Source organism: Xenopus tropicalis, chromosome 1, assembly GCF_000004195.4.
Source record: "Xenopus tropicalis strain Nigerian chromosome 1, UCB_Xtro_10.0, whole genome shotgun sequence".
In the NCBI taxonomy this organism is placed as follows: Eukaryota; Metazoa; Chordata; class Amphibia; order Anura; family Pipidae; genus Xenopus; species Xenopus tropicalis.
The window spans coordinates 23784952-23807631 of record NC_030677.2 but is presented as its reverse complement, the minus strand read 5'-3'; the positions used below and the strand labels follow the sequence as shown (position 1 = coordinate 23807631).

The 22680-nt window shown below is 38.8% G+C and overlaps 1 protein-coding gene across 3 annotated transcripts in view; it reads left to right on the top strand.

The window, feature by feature from the left end:
* Window positions 1–21288, top strand: part of cpz (carboxypeptidase Z) — a 49387-nt gene extending 28099 nt beyond the window's left edge. For 2 of the 3 annotated variants that reach the window (XM_012957091.3, XM_012957083.3), the window contains 5 exons: window positions 1478–1636; window positions 7318–7453; window positions 8584–8723; window positions 16100–16199; window positions 19480–21288. In XM_012957091.3, the coding sequence (XP_012812545.1) occupies window positions 1478–1636; window positions 7318–7453; window positions 8584–8723; window positions 16100–16199; window positions 19480–19850 (906 nt within the window). In that variant the 3' untranslated portion in view covers window positions 19851–21288. The remainder of the gene's footprint in view (window positions 1–1477; window positions 1637–7317; window positions 7454–8583; window positions 8724–16099; window positions 16200–19479) is intronic. The other variant, NM_001130361.1, reaches the window with a different exon arrangement.
* Window positions 21289–22680: the final 1392 nt, after the last annotated feature.

The window sequence follows — 22680 nt, the reverse complement described above, 5'->3', positions numbered from 1 at the left end:
TGAAACAACAGCGCCACCTGCTGGTCAGTGGCTCCGGCTGTGTTACAGCTGGGAGAAATTACTGGAAGAAGAACAGGGAACTCTCCTAATGCCAGAGAAAAAGTCACCTGGTGTTTCTCTAGTTTTTAGGTTTCTGAAATATTCTCTCAGCTGTATAGTGATTGGCCAGTGGCACAGTTGTTTCATTTTCATAAAATATATAATGTATTGACAAAAAATAATGAGTGTAAATTAAAAAAAAAGTGCATAGAATAGCATCAGTTTGTATTGAGGGTTTACATTTCTTTAAATAGATTATAGAGGGCAAGAGGGGGAGGGGCCATTATAGAAATGGGGTGTGGCAAAGACACACACACACACACACACACATATCAAGTATATATATAAGGTGCAAGTTCACATATGGCAAGTTCTGAAGTGCAATGTGATTTTCATCACCTTTATCCCATAAAGAATAGGTTGCTTTTAAAGACTGGCCCAATATTCCATTAGACTCAGTGGAAGACTTTTGCTTTATTTATTTCCCTGTAATCTGAGTTGTCATAACTGACAACATACTATTTAATTTCCCTACAGTAATAAAAGAAAAGCATAACATGAGCGGCAAAGCACCAGCCCAGCAATGTGCTTCCAGGGAAGTTTATGGACAAGCTCATAATAGCAGCTCATAATGAAGCCCCATGTACCCCCTGAATAACGCCACAGCTTGATAGTTTTACTGAAACCATTAAAAAAGAGATCATAAAACTCAGCTTTAGGAACACAAGTGGTTTTCTTTATTAATTCAAATAAAATTAATTTGTAACACATGTATAAAGATGCCAATGTTTATTATACCAGCTGCATTTTACTACTTGACCACAAGATGCCGCTGTTGCTTTAGAAATGTTTAATAGATTTGACCACAAGGTGTCAGGCTTGTCTTTGGATAAAACAGTTAAAATATCTAATGTTCTTTGTAAATGGACAGAAAATGTACTGATTTATACTTGATAACATTTTTTTGTAGTCTTTACTATTTAGGGGAAATAGTTTTTAAACAGAGGTTTGAAACCTCTAATACAGAAGAATGGTATAATAGTATAATATAAACCATTTCTGTAACCAGCTACCATCATTGAACTCCAATTCCCAGCATCCCAATAACAGCCAAAAAAGCCACAGGTTCAAGGTACCAATGTAATCTATGGGAAGAATGTAAAGATATATCCAGGACTAGTAACCTATGGTAACCAATAAGCTATCTGCATTTTACTTGACTGCAGTCTGAAAGCAAATTTCTGATTGGTTGTTTTCAGTACTGATCTCCATGATGGTCCCTTAGAAGTTTAGTAAATCACCACTTACTGCTGGGGTTTGCCATTATTTACGAGAGGCTAAATAAATAGTACAATCTCCTTGATAAGATTTAGCGCCTGTTGTCAGAGCCAAACATCGGGTCTTACAGATCCCTGTCTGTTCTTCTGTCCTTCTGCAGATCGCCCCTGAGGCCAAAGCCGTCATGAAGTGGATGAGATCCATTCCGTTTGTCATTTCCGGCAGTCTCCATGGAGGGGACCTGGTAGTCAGTTACCCCTATGACTTCTCCCGGCACCCCCTGGAAGAGAAGATGTTCTCTCCTACTCCCGACGAGAAGGTAAAGCAGAACCAGGCTCCTCAGAGGTTCTGATACTATATTTTATATATATATATATATATATATATATATATATACAGCATATACAGACATACAGTGGTGTGAAAAACTATTTGCCCCCTTCCTGATTTCTTATTCTTTTGCATGTTTGTCACACAAAATGTTTCTGATCATCAAACACATTTAACTATTAGTCAAAGATAACACAAGTAAACACAAAATGCAGTTTTTAAATGAGGGTTTTTATTATTTAGGGAGAAAAAAAATCCAAACCTACATGGCCCTGTGTGAAAAAGTAATTGCCCCCTGAACCTAATAACTGGTTGGGCCACCCTTAGCAGCAATAACTGCAATCAAGCGTTTGCGATAACTTACAACAAGTCTTTTACAGCGCTCTGGAGGAATTTTGGCCCACTCATCTTTGCAGAATTGTTGTAATTCAGCTTTATTTGAGGGTTTTCTAGCATGAACCGCCTTTTTAAGGTCATGCCACAACATCTCAATAGGATTCAGGTCAGGACTTTGACTAGGCCACTCCAAAGTCTTCATTTTGTTTTTCTTCAGCCATTCAGAGGTGGATTTGCTGGTGTGTTTTGGGTCATTGTCCTGCTGCAGCACCCAAGATCGCTTCAGCTTGAGTTGACGAACAGATGGCCGGACATTCTCCTTCAGGATTTTTTGGTAGACAGTAGAATTCATGGTTCCATCTATCACAGCAAGCCTTCCAGGTCCTGAAGCAGCAAAACAACCCCAGACCAACACACTACCACCACCATATTTTACTGTTGGTATGATGTTCTTTTTCTGAAATGCTGTGTTACTTTTACGCCAGATGTAACGGGACACGCACCTTCCAAAAAGTTCAACTTTTGTCTCGTCGGTCCACAAGATATTTTCCCAAAAGTCTTGGCAATCATTGAGATGTTTTTTAGCAAAATTGAGACGAGCCATAATGTTCTTTTTGCTTAAAAGTGGTTTGCGCCTTGGAAATCTGCCATGCAGGCCGTTTTTGCCCAGTCTCTTTCTTATGGTGGAGTCGTGAACACTGACCTTAATTTTGTCCTGGGGTCTTTTGTGGCCTCTCGGATGAGTTGTCTCTGCACTCTTGGGGTAATTTTGGTCGGCCGGCCACTCCTGGGAAGGTTCACCACTGTTCCATGTTTTTGCCATTTGTGGATAATGGCTCTCACTGTGGTTCGCTGGAATCCCAAAGCTTTAGAAATGGCTTTATAACCTTTACCAGACTGATAGATCTCAATTACTTTTGTTCTTATTTGTTCCTGAATTTCTTTGGATCTTGGCATGATGTCTAGCTTTTGAGGTGCTTTTGGTCTACTTCTCTGTGTCAGGTAGCTCCTATTTAAGTGATTTCTTGATTGAAACAGGTGTGGCAGTAATCAGGCCTGGGGGTGACTACAGAAATTGATATTGAAATTGAAAATTGAAATTGATAAACCACAGTTAAGTTATTTTTTAACAAGGGGGGCAATCACTTTTTCACACAGGGCCATGTAGATTTGGAGTTTTTTTTCTCCCTTAATAACGTAAACCTTCATTTAAAAACTGCATTTTGTGTTCAATTATGTTATCTTTGACTAATAGTTAACGGTTTTTGATGAGCAGAAACATTTTGTGTGACAAACATGCAAAAGAATAAGAAATCAGGAAGGGGGCAAATAGTTTTTCACACCACTGTATTATCCACTCATTATCTGGATATCTAGATATTATAGGTAAAGTTTAATGTATATCATACAAAAGAGCCATGGCTGGTATCCTTATAATCTACACTGGGGCAGGATCTTGTAAATAGTGACGCTCTGCTGCAGAAGATCCATAAATAATCTATAATATATATCTTTATAGATATATAGCTGTATATTGTATATTGATATATTAGTCCCATCACCGGCAGAAAGAAGGCAAAATGCTGCCATAGTGGTAAGCTGAGTCCGCGACTTGAGGCAGTCACAGCCATTGTAACTGTAGGATTATTATTGGAGCTTCTTTGCCCCCTGTGGGTTGGGTAACTCTAGCTTCTCCCCGTGGCAATATTGCTTTGGGACCCAGCGTGGGAGCCTTTGTAAAGATCACACAGCCCCACCAAAAAAACACATTATTTTTACTAATTGATCTTTTTGTTAGGAGAGTCTGCTTGTCAAAAATGTCCCCGGGCAGGATAATGTGTATAAGGGGCTGTGGTTATGAGTAATTCTAAATGGAAGCTAATGCTGATAGTTTAGTTTGGGGCAAGTGATAATAATGGAGGATTAATTCCCCTGATATTAAATGGAGCAATAGTACTGCCAGCACAGTAAACTTGTTGCATGACAACTTTATGTCACAGGTTGTTGAGGAGCCAATCAGAAACCATGCTATACTGGATCTAGTGATCTCTAACAGCCCAGAACATATAGCAAATGTGCAAGTGGTTGAACCCCTGGGTAACAGTGACCATAATGTTATATAATATAATGTATGATGCAAAAAAAAAAGTAAACTCAGGGGCAAATTTTAACCCCTTAGGGGCTGACCTTCAGGGCATAAATTGGGGAATTAGGATTTCTGCTAAAAACACAGGACAGAAAAGGTTGTAATTTAAAATTATATGAAATCATTACTATTCTCAATTTATTCCCTTAAGAAGTAAATGTAGGAGCATTAAGAATCATCCTATGTGGTTTAATTCAGAAGTGAAGAAGTTAATAGGGAAAAAAAGGAAATATAAGTCAGAGGGGACAGCAGCTGCATTTAATGAATATAAACACTATAATGAGAGTTGTAAAACAGCAAACCGGAAGGCAAAGATAGAAAATGAGGAGCGCATCGCGGCCGAGGCCAAGACTAACCCCAAAAAGTTTTTTAAGTATATTAATAGTAAAAAGATGCAGGTTGAAAGTGTGGCCCCATTGAGTTATGGTAACAATATGGTTACAACAGATGCAGAAAAGGCAAATGTGCTAAACCAGGTATAGGGGTAAAGGGTATGGAAAGTCTAAGTTATAAAGAAAGACTGGCCAAGTTGGGGTCAGGGTCTGACTGGGCCACCGGGAAACCGGGAAAAAAACGGGTGGGCCCGGGCCCGATGTCCTCCCCTTATGCATTTCACTTACGTATATATAAGGGGATCATATATTCATTTTAATGTATAGGGTCTTTTATCCAGAAACCCATTATCCAGAATGCTCTGAATTAAGGGAAGGCCGTCTCCTATAGCAGGGGCGGCCCGAGCTGACCGAGCGCCCTAGGCAACCCGGTCGGCCACCTCGCCCCTGCACCTGTGCTAACGCAAACACACCCCCTGGTTTTGGGCGGCTAGTTCGCAGGGGGGGTTGATCCCAACTAAGATATAATTACCCCTTATTGGGGGCAGAACAGCCCTATTGGGTTTATTTAATGGTTAAATGATTCCCTTTTCTCTGTAATAATAAAACAGTACCTGTACTTGATCCCAACTAAGATATAATTACCCCTTATTGGGGGCAGAACAGCCCTATTGGGTTTATTTAATGGTTAAATGATTCCCTTTTCTCTCTAATAATAAAACAGTACCTGTACTTGATCCCAACTAAGATATAATTACCCCTTATTGGGGGCAGAACAGCCCTATTGGGTTTATTTAATGGTTAAATGATTCCCTTTTCTCTGTAATAATAAAACAGTACCTGTACTTGATCCCAACTAAGATATAATTACCCCTTATTGGGGGCAGAACAGCCCTATTGGGTTTATTTAATGGTTAAATGATTCCCTTTTCTCTGTAATAATAAAACAGTACTTGTACTTGATCCCAACTAAGATATAATTACCCCTTATTGGGGGCAGAACAGCCCTATTGGGTTTATTTAATGGTTAAATGATTCCCTTTTCTCTGTAATAATAAAACAGTACCTGTACTTGATCCCAACTAAGATATAATTACCCCTTATTGGGGGCAGAACAGCCCTATTGGGTTTATTTAATGGTTAAATGATTCCCTTTTCTCTGTAATAATAAAACAGTACCTGTACTTGATCCCACCTAAGATATAATTACCCCTTATTGGGGCAGAACAGCCCTATTGGGTTTATTTAATGGTTAAATGATTCCCTTTTCTCTGTAATAATAAAACAGTACCTGTACTTGATCCCAACTAAGATATAATTACCCCTTATTGGGGGCAGAACAGCCCTATTGGGTTTATTTAATGGTTAAATGATTCCCTTTTCTCTGTAATAATAAAACAGTACCTGTACTTGATCCCAACTAAGATATAATTACCCCTTATTGGGGGCAGAACAGTCCTTTTGGGTTAAATTAAATGTAAGTTATTTCAAAAAATGAATATCCAAATTATGGAAAGACCTCTTATCCGGAAAATCCCAGGCCCTGAGCTTTCTGGATACCAGGGCCCATACCTGTACAACCTTTGGGGTCTGTCAGCTCTATTTTGAGCCTTATGGGGCACGGTTAGTGTCTATGGAAATGAGAGGAAATAACTGAGAAGCAACTTCTGTATATATAGGGTATATTTTCCCTTTAGGGCTTATAAAAATCTGATCATTGTAGTATTCCATGGTATTTCTAGCAAGAACAGGGGCATTCAAGGCACCACCATTCATTCTTCTCAATGAAGTCTGTGGCAGACTGTGGGAATGAATCCTGCCCATATGCCGTAGCCCTTAGGAATCCATATTCTATATAGCTGTAGGCTTGTGGGGCACTGACTAGTATCTGTGAGATGCACATGTGGTGGGATGGGGAGGACATCATTGAGAAGATGCTGAGCCAGGAGATTATAGGCGGCACCCAGCAATGATGACGGATATTTTGAGCATCGCTCAGTGTCAGCTGAAGTAACTTCAAATAGGAGCTTGCACCCAGGAGCACCCAGGCTGAGGGTGATGTATAAGAAGCACCTTGTGATGTGGTTGCTGAAGGCATAACTCTGCTGGTGTCGGTGACATTGGAATGACAACTTCCCCTGTGATAAATGGCCCATTTCCTGCTGGATCCAGCCTCTGCTTGCCATCAGCATTCTGTGGCTAATTAGTGTCTACACATAGGGAAGGGTTAGCATACTGTGTGCCTCAGCAGCTCAAGGGCCTGTGGACTCTTCTAACCTTCTAAGGGGGATACCAGCCCACATTCAAAATTATTTATCTATGCACTCATGATAAGTAATTTCCTCTCACTATAACTTTCTGTTATATGGAACACTTGGGTCCTTGGGTTTTCTGGATAAAGGTGTCTTTCCATAACAAAGAGCACTATACCCCCAACTATACCCCCAAACCATGTAGATACATAAAACAGCCCATATGTAAAACCCTGCTTTGTCTAAATACAACATTTTCCTATAAATATAATATTTTAGTAGTATGTGCCACTGGGTAATCCTAAATAGAAAACTGCCATTTTAAGAATTAAGGGCCGCCCCCTGGGATCATAGGATTCACAGTGCACATAAACAAGCCAAGGCACACATACATGCTAGGCCCCATGAGCCAATGAATGGGCAGAGTTCTGCCTTTTACTCCCACACTACTTCACTAATTTTATTACATTCACCCCTATTTATATTAATATCACAATATTCTAAAGCTCAGTTATCCCCGTGGGACACATCGATTTGAAACAATGTATAATAACTGCACTGAATTAATGTGACCCCTTTAACGTGAATTAATGCTGTTGTTTAGGTGTTTCAGATGCTCGTGAAAACCTATGTTGCAGCGCACCCCATAATGTCCGACAAGTCGACCAGCCGATGCGGAGGAAATTTCAATAATAAAGGTGGAATAATAAATGGCGCGGAGTGGTACAGCTTCAGCGGGGGTAATTATATGTTTATTTGCTTTTCAGTGTATTCAAAAACAGGGTTGCCATTCAAAATGATGGGTCCCTATAATATTAAGTTAACAGCCCCCCCCCCTCCATCACACACAGAGGGCTTCAATTATTAGCTCATAAGCCCCATGCTTGCCCACTTCCTACCAGTCCCTTCCCTGTGGAAAAGGGGCCTCTGATATGGCAAGGCAGGCTTTAGATGGATCATGGGAGCAGTGCGAGCATAATTAGGGTGTGGTTGGGTTGCATTGGGACATGAATTTTTGTGCAATTGGCAATTCACCCCTCACACACAAGGCCATGTCTCAGTGCACCCCAACCACACCCTAATTATGCCCAAAACTCACCCATGATCCATCCAAAGCTTGCCCAATTCCTACCAGTCCCTTCCCTGTGGAAAAGGGGCCTCTGATATGGCAAGACGGGTTTTAGATGGATCATGGGAGCAGTGCGAGCATAATTAGGGTGTGGTTGGGTTGCATTGGGACATGACGTTGTGTGCAATGGGCAATTTACCGCTCACACACGAGGCCATATCTCAGTGCACCCCAAACATACCCTAATTAGGCTCAAACTTCTCCCATGATCCATCCAAAGCCCATCCACTCCCCGCTAGCCTTTAGTGACCTAAACATTTTACCTTTTCATATTATATTTTTGCCACAGATCCCCTGATGCCAGTACCTCGTGAAACCGTCTGATGGCAACCCTGATCCCCTATACTTAAAACTGTCTAGTATAATGTCTGCAGGGAAACTCCTTGTTATACGAGTGCCAGCTGTGGGGAATCAGCGCATTGATATACCATTTGGGGGCAAATTGTGGGGATGCATTATCAAGGCAGTGCATTGGTGCTAACCTTCACATCTTGTGATATTTCTGGTTTGTATTTATTTCCCATTCTATGGATCCAGCAGGGCGTTAGATGAGGCAGAAATGGGGAGCACTTTGGAATCACCTTGGAATTAGGGTCACTGTATTTTCCACCAACTCAAAACCAAAGTTGCACGGCGCAGCTTTCCTTACTGAGCCCCTGCGTACAGTCGGCGTACAGCACCGTGCATGCCAGCAGCCAGTTATAATAAAAGCACTAACATTTGTACCGTGTTTTCTCCCAGGCATGGCGGATTTCAGTTATCTTCACACAAATTGTTTTGAACTTACCTTGGAACTGGGATGTGAAAAATTCCCCACTGAGGATGAGCTGTACTCCATCTGGCAGAACAACAAAGAGGCTATGCTGAGCTTAATTGAAATGGTACTGTGTCCAGTTGAAAAAGCAAAATGATTGTATGTTACCCCGGTGCCACTGATTAAGAACAGAGAAACGTGTTCCGCACAAGCTCAGGGGAAGTCCTAGCATGACCCATGCCATGATGTTGCTTTCCATTGATATTTGACTTATGGGCTAGCATCCTATGGTGCGGGGAAATCAAACCTGGGCTGTGAGGCACACACTCTAGGCAAGGGCTGCAGCATTCTTCTTTCCCTACGCTGGGAGGCTAGACAGTGCCAAAGGCACATCCCCGCACACTGCCGCACATGGGGCTTTTCATAAAGGGGAATAGAACTTAAATATATTCAGCAGAACGTCAGAAATTATTATTGATGTGTAAGTGAAAACTTTGCTTTTCTTCTGAGCAGAATTGGTTTTGTTATTTCTCTGAACCAAACTGTTTCTGCTATTCTTTCAACTGAATTGTTTTTTCTATTCATCTGAACTGACCTTTCTTGTTATTTTTCCGACCTGAACTGTTTTTGCTATTCTCCTGAACTGAACCTATTTGTTATTCTTCTAAATTGACCTGTTTTTTCTGTTCTTCTGAAAGGAACTATTTTCGCGATTCATCTAAATTTAACTTTTTTCTTATTCTTTTTAATGAAACTGTTTTGCTGAACTGTTTTGTTGTCCTTTTAAACTGAACTGAATGTTTTTCTGAAAATATCTTTGTTTGCTTTTCTTCTGAACTGACTTTTTTTGTTATTTTTCTAAAGTGAACTGTTTTTGCTATTCTCCTGAAATTAACTTTTTTATATTCTTCTAAACTGACCCGAACTGTTTTTGCCATTGCTCTAAAATTAACTTTATTCTTATTCTTTTAATTCAAACAGTTTTTTCTGTTATTTTAAAATGAAAAGTTTTTGCTGCTCTTTTAAATTGAACTATTTTTGCTGTTCTTTGGAAAATAACTTTTTTGCTATTCTCCTGAACTGAACCTATTTGTTATTCTTCTGAATTGAACTGTTTTGATGTTCTTCTGAAAGGAACTATTTTCGCTATTCATCTAAAATGAACTTTTTTCTTATTCTTTTTAATGAAACTGTTTTGCTGAACTGTTTTTGTTCTCCTTTTAAACTGAACAGTTTCTGATGTTTTTCTGAAAATATCTTTGTTTGCTTTTCTTCTGAACTGACGTTTTTTGTTATTTTTCTAAACGGAATTGCTTTTGCTATTCTTCTGAACTGAACTGTTTTTGCCATTGCTCTAAAATTAACTTTATTCTTATTCTTTTAAATCAAACTGTATTTGCTGTTATTCTAAAATGAAAAGTTTTTGCTGCTCTTTTAAATTGAACTATTTTTGCTGTTCTTCAGAAAATAACTTTTTTGCTATTCTTCTGAACTGACTTTTTTGTTATTATTCTAAATTGAACTGTTTTTGCTATTCTGCTGAACTGTTTTTGCTTTTCTTCTGAACTGAATTTTTCTTATTCTCCTAAATCTAACTGTTTTAACCATGCTTTTGAAAGGAATTTTTTTTCCATTCTTTTAAAATTATCATTTTTGCTATTCTATTAACCTAAACTAGTTTTGCAGCTCTTGTAAAAGAAACTTTTTTTTGCCATTCTTCTGAACTGAACTTTTTTGCTATTCTTTGAAACTGAACTGTTTTTACTGTGAGAAAAACTTTTTTTTGCTTTTCTTCTGAACTGATTTTTTTTGTTGTTATTTTTCTAAACTGATCTGAACTGAACCGTTAAAGCTGTTCTTCAAGGTTGAAATGTTTTTGCCATTCTGCTGAACTGAACTTTTTATTGTTATTTTTCTAAACCAAGCCGCTTTTGCCGTTCTTTCGATAAGGAACTGTTGAGTTTAGCTAGGCAGCAGTAATGATAAACATGTTGATTAGTTTCATACACTTTTTAGTATGTTGGAGCAATGATCCCATATAATATCTTTCTGCTATGATTTAGTACATTGATAAGATGTATTGGAAAATGCCATCTACTGATGTACCATATATACAAGTAAAGATGACTTACTGCAGTTGGTATCATTTGGACTGCTGCCACAACAAAATGGAACAATAGAAAGATGGACATTATTTGTATGGCTACACATATAGTATCAGTGTGTTTGGCCCTCAGTTGGTTGGATACTGAGTCTTATTGTGTAAATGTCTAAAGATAACGTAGCAATACTGGGGTACCCTCTCAATATGTTTATGGGCACTGCACATGAATGAGTGCATTTGGACATAATCAACTGTGTTAATTTAGATTGTATCTAGTAAAGTAAGGCAGCCTTGTGTTAGTAACTGTGTACAAAGGGTGGAACAGGGAGCCTTTAACATAAGCATTAGGGCTAGCCTAGAACATTATGACAACACCTAAGCTTCACAGAAGGATGCCCTTCTTCCTGTGTTTCTTAAAGACCCAGGAACATATACAAATCATATATGTTCATTTATTTTTATTATTATGTTTTTACTATTATGTATTGTCAGAAATGTACAGCACTGTGTATACAAGTAACACTGAGTAAAGAAGAATTAACATACATATCTTACAGGACGAGGGTAGGTTTAAATAGAACTATGCCGCCATCATTTTTCTTATTACCCAAGCTGCCCTTGGGCAGATAACTGCACGATATAAACACTCTTGTACCCAGTAAGCACAGGGGATATATGGATAATCTAAAAAAAAGTAACCAAGGCTGGTGCAGTTTTTCTGGAAGATACCAACTTTGGGAGCAGGTATAACGACTGGACTCGCTGGAGGGTACCCAACATCAGCATCTCCAGTGGTTTAACCTTTTCTTGTAATTGTACAAAAAAAATCTGTTCAAAATATTTTTTTTTGTTATCTCTATCTCTAGTTCTCCTGTTATTGTTGAACTGCTGCAGCTACCAACCCCAACCAACTGAGAGTTATGGGAATTGTAATTTGCCAACAGATTTGGGGGTGGCAAGGGGGAAGGGGGTCACAATTTCATATGCAGAGTAAATCAGATGGGAGAAGGTGGTTAGAAAAAGATCAGTAAACTCCATTATTGCTGTTTTGCTGCTAAAAGAGACTTTCTACCCGCACCTTGCTGAGGTTTCATAGCAAGCACAGATGCCCTTGGATCAGCTTACAGCTCTGATTTTTATGCTTTTCTCATTCTAGCGGCTGCTTCCACCCAGTCTAGACATGGTTTGAGGTTTTCTGAATATGACTGACCAGGGTCCCAGATCCACCAGCCATATTTTAATCCTGCGACTATTAGCCAATACTAATGGTGCTGTTTGTATTGTAAATCTGTTGTAAATATCTTGTTGGGGCGTGAAAGGTTAAGTGATGCTTGATATTACTTCAACGAGGGGCAATATTTTAATAAACTCTGTAAAACACACGGTAAATAGATCACCTCGGGGCCCAGCGTTACCATTATGTGGGACAGTTTATAGATCCCCTCTGCATACAGGCATGTTATAAGGCTGGCTAAAGCTACGGCCGTTGTTCTTTGCTTTCTTTCCAAAAACAACATATTATGTGCGAATACATTTCCGAATGGAATAGCTTGAACAATATTCTTTATTCTTAATTTTGTTCTTTTTTATTCCTCTATAATTGTTATGTTTCCCGAGGGACAAAAATGCGAGTGAAGATAAAAAGGGGAATTGTGTTGCTCCCCTTTTAAAGGGAAATACTTTGGTATAGTTATCAAATGGGAAATTTTCATATATATATATATACAAATAGGGGAGAAGTGAAATGAGTGGGAAGCCAGAATGAATATGGGTAGGAGGCTGCATTTTACATAAGCTGGATAAGGGACCCCCCCCCCATATGTAATAAAAGACACTTAGGGGCACATTTACTTACCCACGAACGGGTCGAATGCGTCTGATTGCGTTTTTTTCGTAATGATCGGTATTTGGCCATTTTTTGGAAAATTATTGTGATTTTTTCGTAGCGTTAAAAATTGCGCAAAAAGTCGCGCCTTTTTCATAGCCATTCCGAAAGTTGTGGAAAATGTTGCGATTTTTTCGTAGCGTTCGGATTCATTCAAGCTTCAGTATGGTGACTTTTCTTGGGCCAGGTTGGAGCTGCAGGGTGCCATTGAGTCCTATGGGAGGCTTCCAAAATCCTGCTAAGTCTGAAAGTTTCGCCCGCCGCTTACGAGCGCTCAATACGAAAAAGTCGCGACAAGATACGAGCGAATCGTAATGGCTACGAAAAACTCGCGTTTTTTCGCGCAAATCGTATTGGTAACGAAAAAGTCGCGACAATTTCCGAAAAGTAGTAAAGGCGCCGAAAAAATCGCAAAAAAATACGAAAAAGACGCAAAATGTTCGTTTTCCAATCGGAATTTTACCAATTCGGATTCGAATTCGTGTCTTAGTAAATGAGCCCCTTAGTTTGACATGGAGCAGTAACCCATAGCAACTAATATGTTTGCTTTTAATCAGGTGACCATTAAAATGCTACCTGCTGATTGGTTGCAAAGGGTTACTATACCTGGGCAAAATTAGTGACTTTTATTATATAACCCCATATGTATTCTAAATTAATTGGATAAGGGACTGTGCATCCAAATCCAACTCAATAGGGGAAAATGTATTATAATCCTACAGGATATCCAATGCATAACCAAATGCCACTGGAAAGTGCAAACAATATGCTACATAATGTTCTTTAGCCTCAATACAACATTCTTTATTTTATGCCACTGGGAACAGAGGGCTGTTTACTGCCAGTAAATGTATTATTTTTTTTTTTTTTGCAACTTGGCAAAACTAAATAAAGGCTTGCGTTCTTGCTAATGGGCTTTAGATGACTGAGTCACTTTAACTAGTCCAGTGGTGGGTACGAATACTGAATGAAGGGCATTGGGATCCCCTTGATACATAATTGGTAATATTCCTATGTCCTATGTCTGGATAACAGTAGTTCCCCAAAACCCAACTATATATACTGATGCCTAGCAGGGCAAATTTCATGTATTTTCCTTAATAGTTGAAACATCTCCTGTTTCATCTGTTTTCATTTGGGTAGCTTTGTCTTCACTTTAACATTTACCTTCATAAATGACCATATCATAGTGAAGTGGTTGGTATGTCATTGAGGACATTTTTGAGTTCTTTTATATATAAAGTATGAACCAAGAGCAGGCCCAGATTGGAAATTAGTGCCAGAGGGGCTGCTGTAAGATGCCATAGGCCAGTGATCCCCAACCAGTGGCTCAGGAGTAACATGTTGCTCACCAACCCCTTGAATGTTGCTCCAATTTGCCTCAAAGCAGGGGCTTATTTTTGAATTCCTGGCTCGGGGGCAAGTTTTGGTTGCATAAAATGCCAAACAGAGCCTTCTGTAGGCTGCCAGTCCATATTGGGGCTACCAAATATCCAATTAGGTACCCCCGGAACCTTTTTCATCCTTATGTTGTTCCCCAACACATTTACCATTTGAATGTGGCTCAAGTGTATAAAAGGGTTGGGGACCCCTGCCATAGACAGTCACTGGTGGAGGGCTCCTTGGGCCTCTGTGTAGTTGAAATGCCAGGGCCTATTCTGAATCCTAGTCCGGACCTGACCAAGAGAAAGCTAAATCTGTGAAACTGTTTGATAGTTCTACAATCTGCAGCAATATTTTTGCCAGAAACTTTTCATCTTTCCTGGGGACAACAGTAGCCTGAACATCCATCCAATTCCACTTAAGGGTTTCAGGTTTTCTTTCTTCTTGAACCAGCAGTGAAAATATTGATGTTGTTGGCCGATTTGCTTGCGTATCTCAGTCTTTTTTTTTTTTTTCAGACCTTGGATGTCTCCAGTGGTCGATTTTATTAGAACACAAGCACTAAAGCTCAGACCACCAGACTCATTTTATTTTATATCTCTCTGGTGAGAATTGTTCTCGGCGAGTCCAACAAGGCGGAAATAAAATCCATACACGTTGCACATTAAGCTTTCAAGATTAAAGATTTGAAAAATGGAGAGACGGTAAAAGAGTGGCCTCTCTGAGTTACTGAGCAAATGCAGAACGCCGATAAAATGCGCAGATAACGTTCAGTGAATTACTTCAGATAATGGTAAAATTTGTCAGGACCAATTGAGCCGTTGCCTAGGTGGATGTGTAACAGACCCACAGTTTGGGGTTTGTGAAACACCTATTTGTTCAATTATCCAGCAATTTGGTGGAACAATTTGATATAATTATTATATATCTATATTCCTGCTGTTTGGGAAAGCACTGTAGTCAAATAAAGCGTATGAGATAACCTTTGCATAAACGGGTTAGCCAAGTGAAAAGAAGAATCTGAGTGGAAATTAAACTTTATTTCCTAGAGAATGATATTCTTATAATGTATTTATAATATGTTGCTGCCTTTATGTCAGTATTCCTTGTTTTTCCTGAAACTGCTGAGTTGGGAAATGTCTTTAGTTCAGTCAGTTTCATTATTAACACTGACAGGGGCTTCTGCAATGATTACAAATGGGGGTTTCACATATAATGCTGCAGTTTGGTAGAACAGTGTAATATTTGTTTTACTTTCCAAAAGAACACAAATAGGGATGAGCAAAACTGCCCCATTTCGCTTCACCACAAAATGGGGGAAACTGTGGGAAAATTAGACAAAATGGGCAATTTTTTTTAAAGATTTAGCAGAATGAATTAGTGTCAATGACCTTTTTATTTGTTTTGCTGCAATTTTTGAATGCATTGCAGTTTATGGCAATTTTTTTCTTATGACAAATGCATTGGATGTTTTTTTCTTTCATGTTTTTTTCTCCAAATGCATTGGAGTCAATGGGTGGGGTATTTTTGTATTCTATTATTTGGTGTGAAAAACTGCATTTTTTTCCAGGCAAAACAAAATACTTGGTTAAATTCTAGTGCTGATTCATGAAAATTATCACCACTCACTTATCAGGCAAGAAAATTTGGACATCCAGACTGACAAGGACCAGTGATGAGCGTATCTGTCCTGTTTTGCTTCGCAGAAAAATTCGCGAGAACGAAAAATTTGGGAAACGCGAAAAATGACATACAACAAAAAAAATTGTTGCACTCATAAAAAAAAATCTTTTTTGACGAGCATAATTTGGTTCTTTAATGTACACGTCCGTCTTTTTAGTCGTGCAGCTAAAAAATTCCGCCAATGGCAAAATGCGGAAATTCGTTGCGAATCCATGCCTGCTGAAAAATTATGCTCATCACTAACAAGGACCTAAACTAATGAATTTAATAATACATTTGATCATTTTATTATTAATAATAACAATGTTTGATGCCGTAAGGTTACTGGAAAAATAGAACAGTCTTGGTGAAAATAAAGTTATTTCCTTGCTATTTATGTAATCAATTTCATATATGCTGCTGACTTTTTGTCAGAATTTCTTTATTTATGTATATTTTTTTTAATCAGGTCCATCGTGGAATCAAAGGTTTTGTGAAGGACGAACATGGAAATCCAATTAAAAAGGCTCGGATCTCTGTGAAAGGAATTCGGCACGACATAACTACAGGTAATAATGCAGATTTCAATGTTTATAATGAGCCTGTAGCACGGTGGATTTTCTATTGATTTTTATGATTTACAATATATACATCTGCTTTGACATATGAATCAAATCTTAGGTTTGAGTCAAGTAAAAGCAGCAGATTTTGGGACAGCTATTGTCTAGTGTTCAAGGTACAATGTCTTTGTTCTATGTATATTGCTGGGTAAACAGTAAACACAGGTATTGTTACCCAGCAAATATCCTTGGAATAAACAAACAGACAGCATATAGACAATACACTTTATGTACAACTTATTTGAGCAACAAATAAGGCCTTCTAAGTCTAGTTAATAGGTTTTGTTCATGACAAAAGTTTGTACACAAGTCAGCACTTGGTGTTGGGGGTTTGCTAAGAACTCTACTATAAAAAGGAGCCTCCACCATGGGTCGGTAGCTTCGCCTAGGACTCCTGAACGAGTGCCGGGACATTTGGATCATCGCTTGGTTATCGGGAACCTGAAGGTCTTGCTTCAAAGGTTGTGGGGCTCCCCGATTGTGCTGAATTGTGCAGAACTGGCTATACTTGTAACTAATCATACTAAGATAAGTAAATCTATTTAATTCTATTATTACTTGTGCGTGTGTAAAGGTGGCCATACACGGACCGATTTTTTACTTAGAAACGACCGATTCCCGAACGATCCGATGCTATCGTTAAGTTATCGTATAGTTGGTGGTGTACGAACGATCGTCGGCCCACTAAACGAGCCGACATTATCGTCCCCAAAATCGATCGGCCAGGTTTAAAAATTTTGGTCGTTTAACGATAAAATCTGCCAGTTGGTGTGAGTGTCAGACATTTGTCTTTCAACGATTGTTCTCTGCGCATGTCACGATTGCCAGCAACGACATTGATCGTACGTAGATGTACAATCGTAGGTATTTTACGATAATGATGCGACAAAATCTTTCCCGAATTATCGTTGCCCGTGGATGGCATATCGTATGGGAACTCGATCGCCATACGATCGTTTGTCGATATAATCGTTCATCGCACAACGAGCGATGTGTATGGCCACCTTAAGTTATTGCTCACTAACAGTCTATCAGAAGGTTTAATCATTGATCCTGCATATTTATTAATATTTGTCATTAATGTCAATTAATACAAATTATTAATATTAATAAAGGTTCACCCCCTTTATTACAGAGCCCCATATACTGTAAGCAGCTTCAGTAATAAAGAGGCATAAATATTAGTCTTCCTAAGAAAAGAGACACGGTTTTGTGTTTTGACAATGTCACCAATCTTCTATATTTTACATATAGAAACATAACCGCATATTTACAAACACTTTACATTTCTACTTTTTTCACTGTTTTGAGTAACATAGTAACATAGTAAGTTGGGTTGAAAAAAGACATACGTCCATCAAGTTCAACCATAATGCCTATATATAACCTGCCTAACTACTAGTTGATCCAGAGGAAGGCAAAAAACCCCATCTGAAGCCTCTCTAATTTGCCACAGAGGGGAAAAAAATCCTTCCTGAGTCCAAGATGGCAATCGGACCAGTCCCTGGACTAACTTCGGTACATTTTTGCAAATTTTTCAGTTTTTTTAACTGAGGTGGAATTGGTAGACATTGAAACTCAAAAGTGAAATTTTTGAGTTTATTTTCAATTAAACTTGGAAATCTAGAACGTGTGCTTATTTATTAAACTCAAAATTCGAAATGAAATTTGTAAAAACAAGTCGATCGCAGTGAAATCACACTCTAGGCATCATTTTCAATGAGCCTGCCAAATGTTGAATTAATTATGAAAAAATAGCTTGAATTTTGCTAAAACGGGTATGGTATCTGTTATCCAGAAATCCGTTATTCAGAATGTTCTGAATTACGGAAAGGCCATCTCCCATAGACTACATTATTAAAAAATAATTCAAACTTTTAAAAATGATTTCCTTTTTCTCTGTAATAATAAAACAGTACCTGTACTTGATCCCAACTAAGATATAATTACCCCTTATTGGGGCAGAACAGCCCTATTGGGTTTATTTAATGGTTAAATGATTCCCTTTTCTCTGTAATAATAAAACAGTACCTGTACTTGATCCCAACTAAGATATAATTACCCCTTATTGGGGCAGAACAGCCCTATTGGGTTTATTTCATGGTTAAATTATTCCCTTTTCTCTGTAATAATAAAACAGTACCTGTACTTGATCCCAACTAAGCTATAATTACCCCTTATTGGGGGCAGAACAGCCCTATTGGGTTTATTTCATGGTTAAATGATTCCCTTTTCTCTGTAATAATAAAACAGTACCTGTACTTGATCCCAACTAAGATATAATTACCCCTTATTGGGGGCAGAACAGCCCTATTGGCTTTATTTAATGGTTAAATGATTCCCTTTTCTCTGTAATAATAAAACAGTACCTGTATTTGATCCCAACTAAGATATAATTACCCCTTATTGGGGGCAGAACAGCCCTATTGGGTTTATTTCATGGTTAAATGATTCCCTTTTCTCTGTAATAATAAAACAGTACCTGTACTTGATCCCAACTAAGATATAATTACCCCTTATTGGGGGCAGAACAGCCCTATTGGGTTTATTTCATGGTTAAATGATTCCCTTTTCTCTGTAATAATAAAACAGTACCTGTACTTGATCCCAACTAAGATATAATTACCCCTTATTGGGGGCAGAACAGCCCTATTGGGTTTATTTAATGTTTAAATAATCTTTTAGCAGACTTAAGTTATGGAGATCCAAATTAAGGAAAGATCCCTTATCCAGAAAGCCCCAGGTCCCAGCATTCTGGATAATGAGTCCCATACTTGTACAGCTCCCAGTGGCTTCTACATGAACTTATCAGCTTTTAGATGGAGAATTTTTCTATTTAATTTTTTCGCGCTTAATAAAGCTTGAAAATATGAGTTTTGGAAACTTTTTCTGCAAAAAAAACCCCCCTTGAATTGTGGTTAAAATCTGAATTTGAATGTCAAGAAATCTAACCTGCTACTGAAGCTGACATAATTATAAAATGTAAACATTTTTCAGTTTCTAAAAGAGAATAGAACATTGAGTTTATTTAATTTGGTGATGGAAATAACTACCAGGAGATATTAAAACATTCACTTCAAATATACTGTTATTTTGTAAATTGTTTCACAGAATTTGTTATATTATGTGTGTTTATAAAGACATTACTTTCTGGATAACGGGTTTCCGGATAAGGGATCCCATACCTGTACCATGAAGCTGACATAATCTTCCCATGATACTTTTCCAGGTGAAGATGGTGACTATTTCCGACTTTTGATTCCTGGATCGTACATTGTTTCTGCCGAAGCCTTCGGATACTCCAAAGTAACCAAAAAAATCACCCTCCCTGCTAAAATGCTGAAAGCTGGGCGCGTGGACTTTGCTTTACAGCGAGTGGACGTTAAAAACCGCAAATTCCATAAAGTTGCTCCCGAGGACATTTATGAACGATTTGACCCACTGGATCGTTTTGACCCTCACGCTCAGCACGGGGTGGCAGAGCAAAGCGAAGGAGGAGAGGAGTCTTCACGGAATGGAGAGAAGCCCTGGTGGTGGTCCTATTTTAGCATGCTCGGTCATAACAGACCATCATGGCTGCTGAAAAATGATGGAAATTAAACTGTATTTACTGCTCACTGATTCCTAATAGGTGAATGAAATGCAAATTCACTGGGAAGTGCCCTTATGAAATGAATTTAGTCGTTAAGTTTTATTCCCGACATATTGGCACCTCCACTTTGTATTTGTCTTTCCTTGGCCTTTAGTAAGTTTTTTTCTGACTGCATTGATGGAAAGTGTAAAATAAGAGATGGATCAGGTATTAGATAAATGAGCCATTTGCCTGTTTTCTTTGCTTACTACACTCTTACTTGTGATTACATAGGAGTTATTGCCAGAGAGCAGTATTAGATACTTCGTTAGCATAATAACAAAACCAACAGCTTATTGCCAGTGTCTGGACACTGGTCAGTACCTATAGGAAATGAACTACACACATTTATAAATGCAAGGGGATCTTACCCAATTTATTGAAACCACTTAGAGCCTCAACATTTCGGTGGGCAAACACTGAATTTGTCATATCATATTGGGAATACACTAAAACACCTTCCTATGATTTGGCCAAATTGGCTGATTAAATCAGGGTCCTTGGCTGGGGTGCAAAGTGCGGCTATTTTTTCTTCTCCCTGGTATTTCTTTTGCTGTTTTGGGTTGGGAATATGCTCAGTACACTGAAATGTATCCTGATTGGCTGTATTGTGTGTGTAGGTTCAACCTAAGCCCATACCCAAGCCAATGGCTGTCCAGGAAAGAAAAAAAATGACAAGTCACTTTTGGCCAATTACATCAGGTTATTTTTAAGGAAAAGGGAATTGTTCCCAGGTTAAATCTTAACCTTTCCATTCCTTCTTCTACAAACCTGCCTGGTAGATATCTGACCAATCTTTGGCTGCAAGTTTGGCCTCATACATGATGCAGTAAGTTACTGAGTTGGTCTGGAGGGGCCGACTTGGCAGCTAAAATCTAACCATGTGTGCCCCAGAAAAAAAAACTATGTATTGTATATATAAAAAGTAGCTTATATAAGTTACTAGCTTTTTTTTAACAAGTAAACCATTTTATTGGTTGCTATGGGTTACTGCACCGGGGCACTCTTAGTGCCTTTTATTACATATGGGGGAAGGGTTTTTAAATATGCTTTTTTATGGGGCAGACGCTTCAAAGCCTTGTTTTTGGGATACGTGAAAATGCTTCTACATCCCATCTGTTACCCTAAACGTGAGATATCTGCTGTGTGCAATACATGTATACAGATGCCAAATATCTCTCTATAGGAGATTTGCTACAAATTCACAGTTTTCATGAGATTTTCAAATTTTCTACTCTGTAATCAGAGTTACAACAAAACAATACAAAACGCAAAACTGCATTGTACCCTGGAACCATTCTGTATATGATCTATAGTGCATTATATGTGTAGTACCGAAATGCCGTAAGATAGCGTAACTGTAGCAACATTTATTGTTATTAAAGTTTCAATTTATTTTAGTTTTCAGCAAATTCAAAATGTTTTTTTTTTAGGAACCAGCGAAACCTTAAATGAATGAATCTTTAAAGAGCCAGGAAGACCAGAAACAACTTTCTTTAAAATGGAACTCTGAACCTAAATTTGTTAAAGACCCCCACACAACACAGAAACCCCTAATATACCTATCACTGGAATCTGTTCCTTCAAATAGTATGAATAAATACCATTTGCGTATGCCGAAATCCAGCTTCAAAACAGCTGAAATCCTGGCAGGGGAGGAGGGACTAAAACATTGATGTTATAAATTGTAACATCTTCTCCACAGCTTACAGACAGCATGCAGGAACTACATAACCCACAATGCATTGCACTGCGATGTTCCTTTCCTTATTGACATCACGTGTGCAGGGAATTGTGGGATTGGGAGGATGCAGGCTGAAGGCAGGCTGAGGGCAGGCAACTACTGTTACATTTTATTTGAGTCACAAAGCAGTCAGCCAGATCAGCAGGGGAACAGGGGGCGGGGCTTAGGGAACTGTTCCAAACCATATTATTACATTAAAAATCATAAAACAAGCTGCATAGTTGTAATTGATGTTATTGCAAAGTTGCCTGAAATTATGTTTACGTTTCAAAAAGCTTAAGTTGTGTTTGGGTGGAGTTCCCCTTTAAATATTAGGATTATAGCCATCTGTTAGCCCAGCATGTGGGAATGATTAGCAGCGAGAGCAGTGCCCTTTTGGGTTAAAAGGATTTCCTCTTACAGCGGCACAAAGAGCATAAAGGGCATCTGACCCCTGTTTATCACTACTTAAGTGAAAGTGTTACTTTCAGCTTATCTGCTGTGCAAAGTGGCCCAAGAGCCCTACTGGACCTGAAATAGCTGCCCCCATGGCTGCTTCATAACTTAAAAGAGAAGGAACATTTAAATCACTGGATGGAGCCAAGTGTTAGAACACCCCCTCCCTCCCCCACTCCCCACTTACCTAGATCCCTGGGCCAGTACTACTGCTATTTTTGGGGAGCAATCCTCTTCCTGCTTTTTCTGTCTTTACACCACTTGCTCATGAGTAGTAGAATGAAAGCCAAACATTAACCAAAAAGCCGCCCATTCATTCTTCTACACATGCGTCAGCCCCGGGAAATTTCAAGAAAGTAAAAAGGAGGAAGAGGATCACTCGCTCCCAAGTACCCTGAGCTGGTGCAGCTTTCTGCCAACAGGAGCACTGGCCCGGGGTATCAGGTAGGTGATTGCAATCACTGGGGATGCCTAATATTTAGGACCCTCCCAGTAATTAAACCTCTCTTTTTCCATTTAACGGGGGCTTTGAGATCCATGTTAAGAAATTAGGCATAGAAAATGTCCTGTGGCGTTGGCTCTGCTTGTGTGATATGGAGGATATTGTGGATTAAACTCAA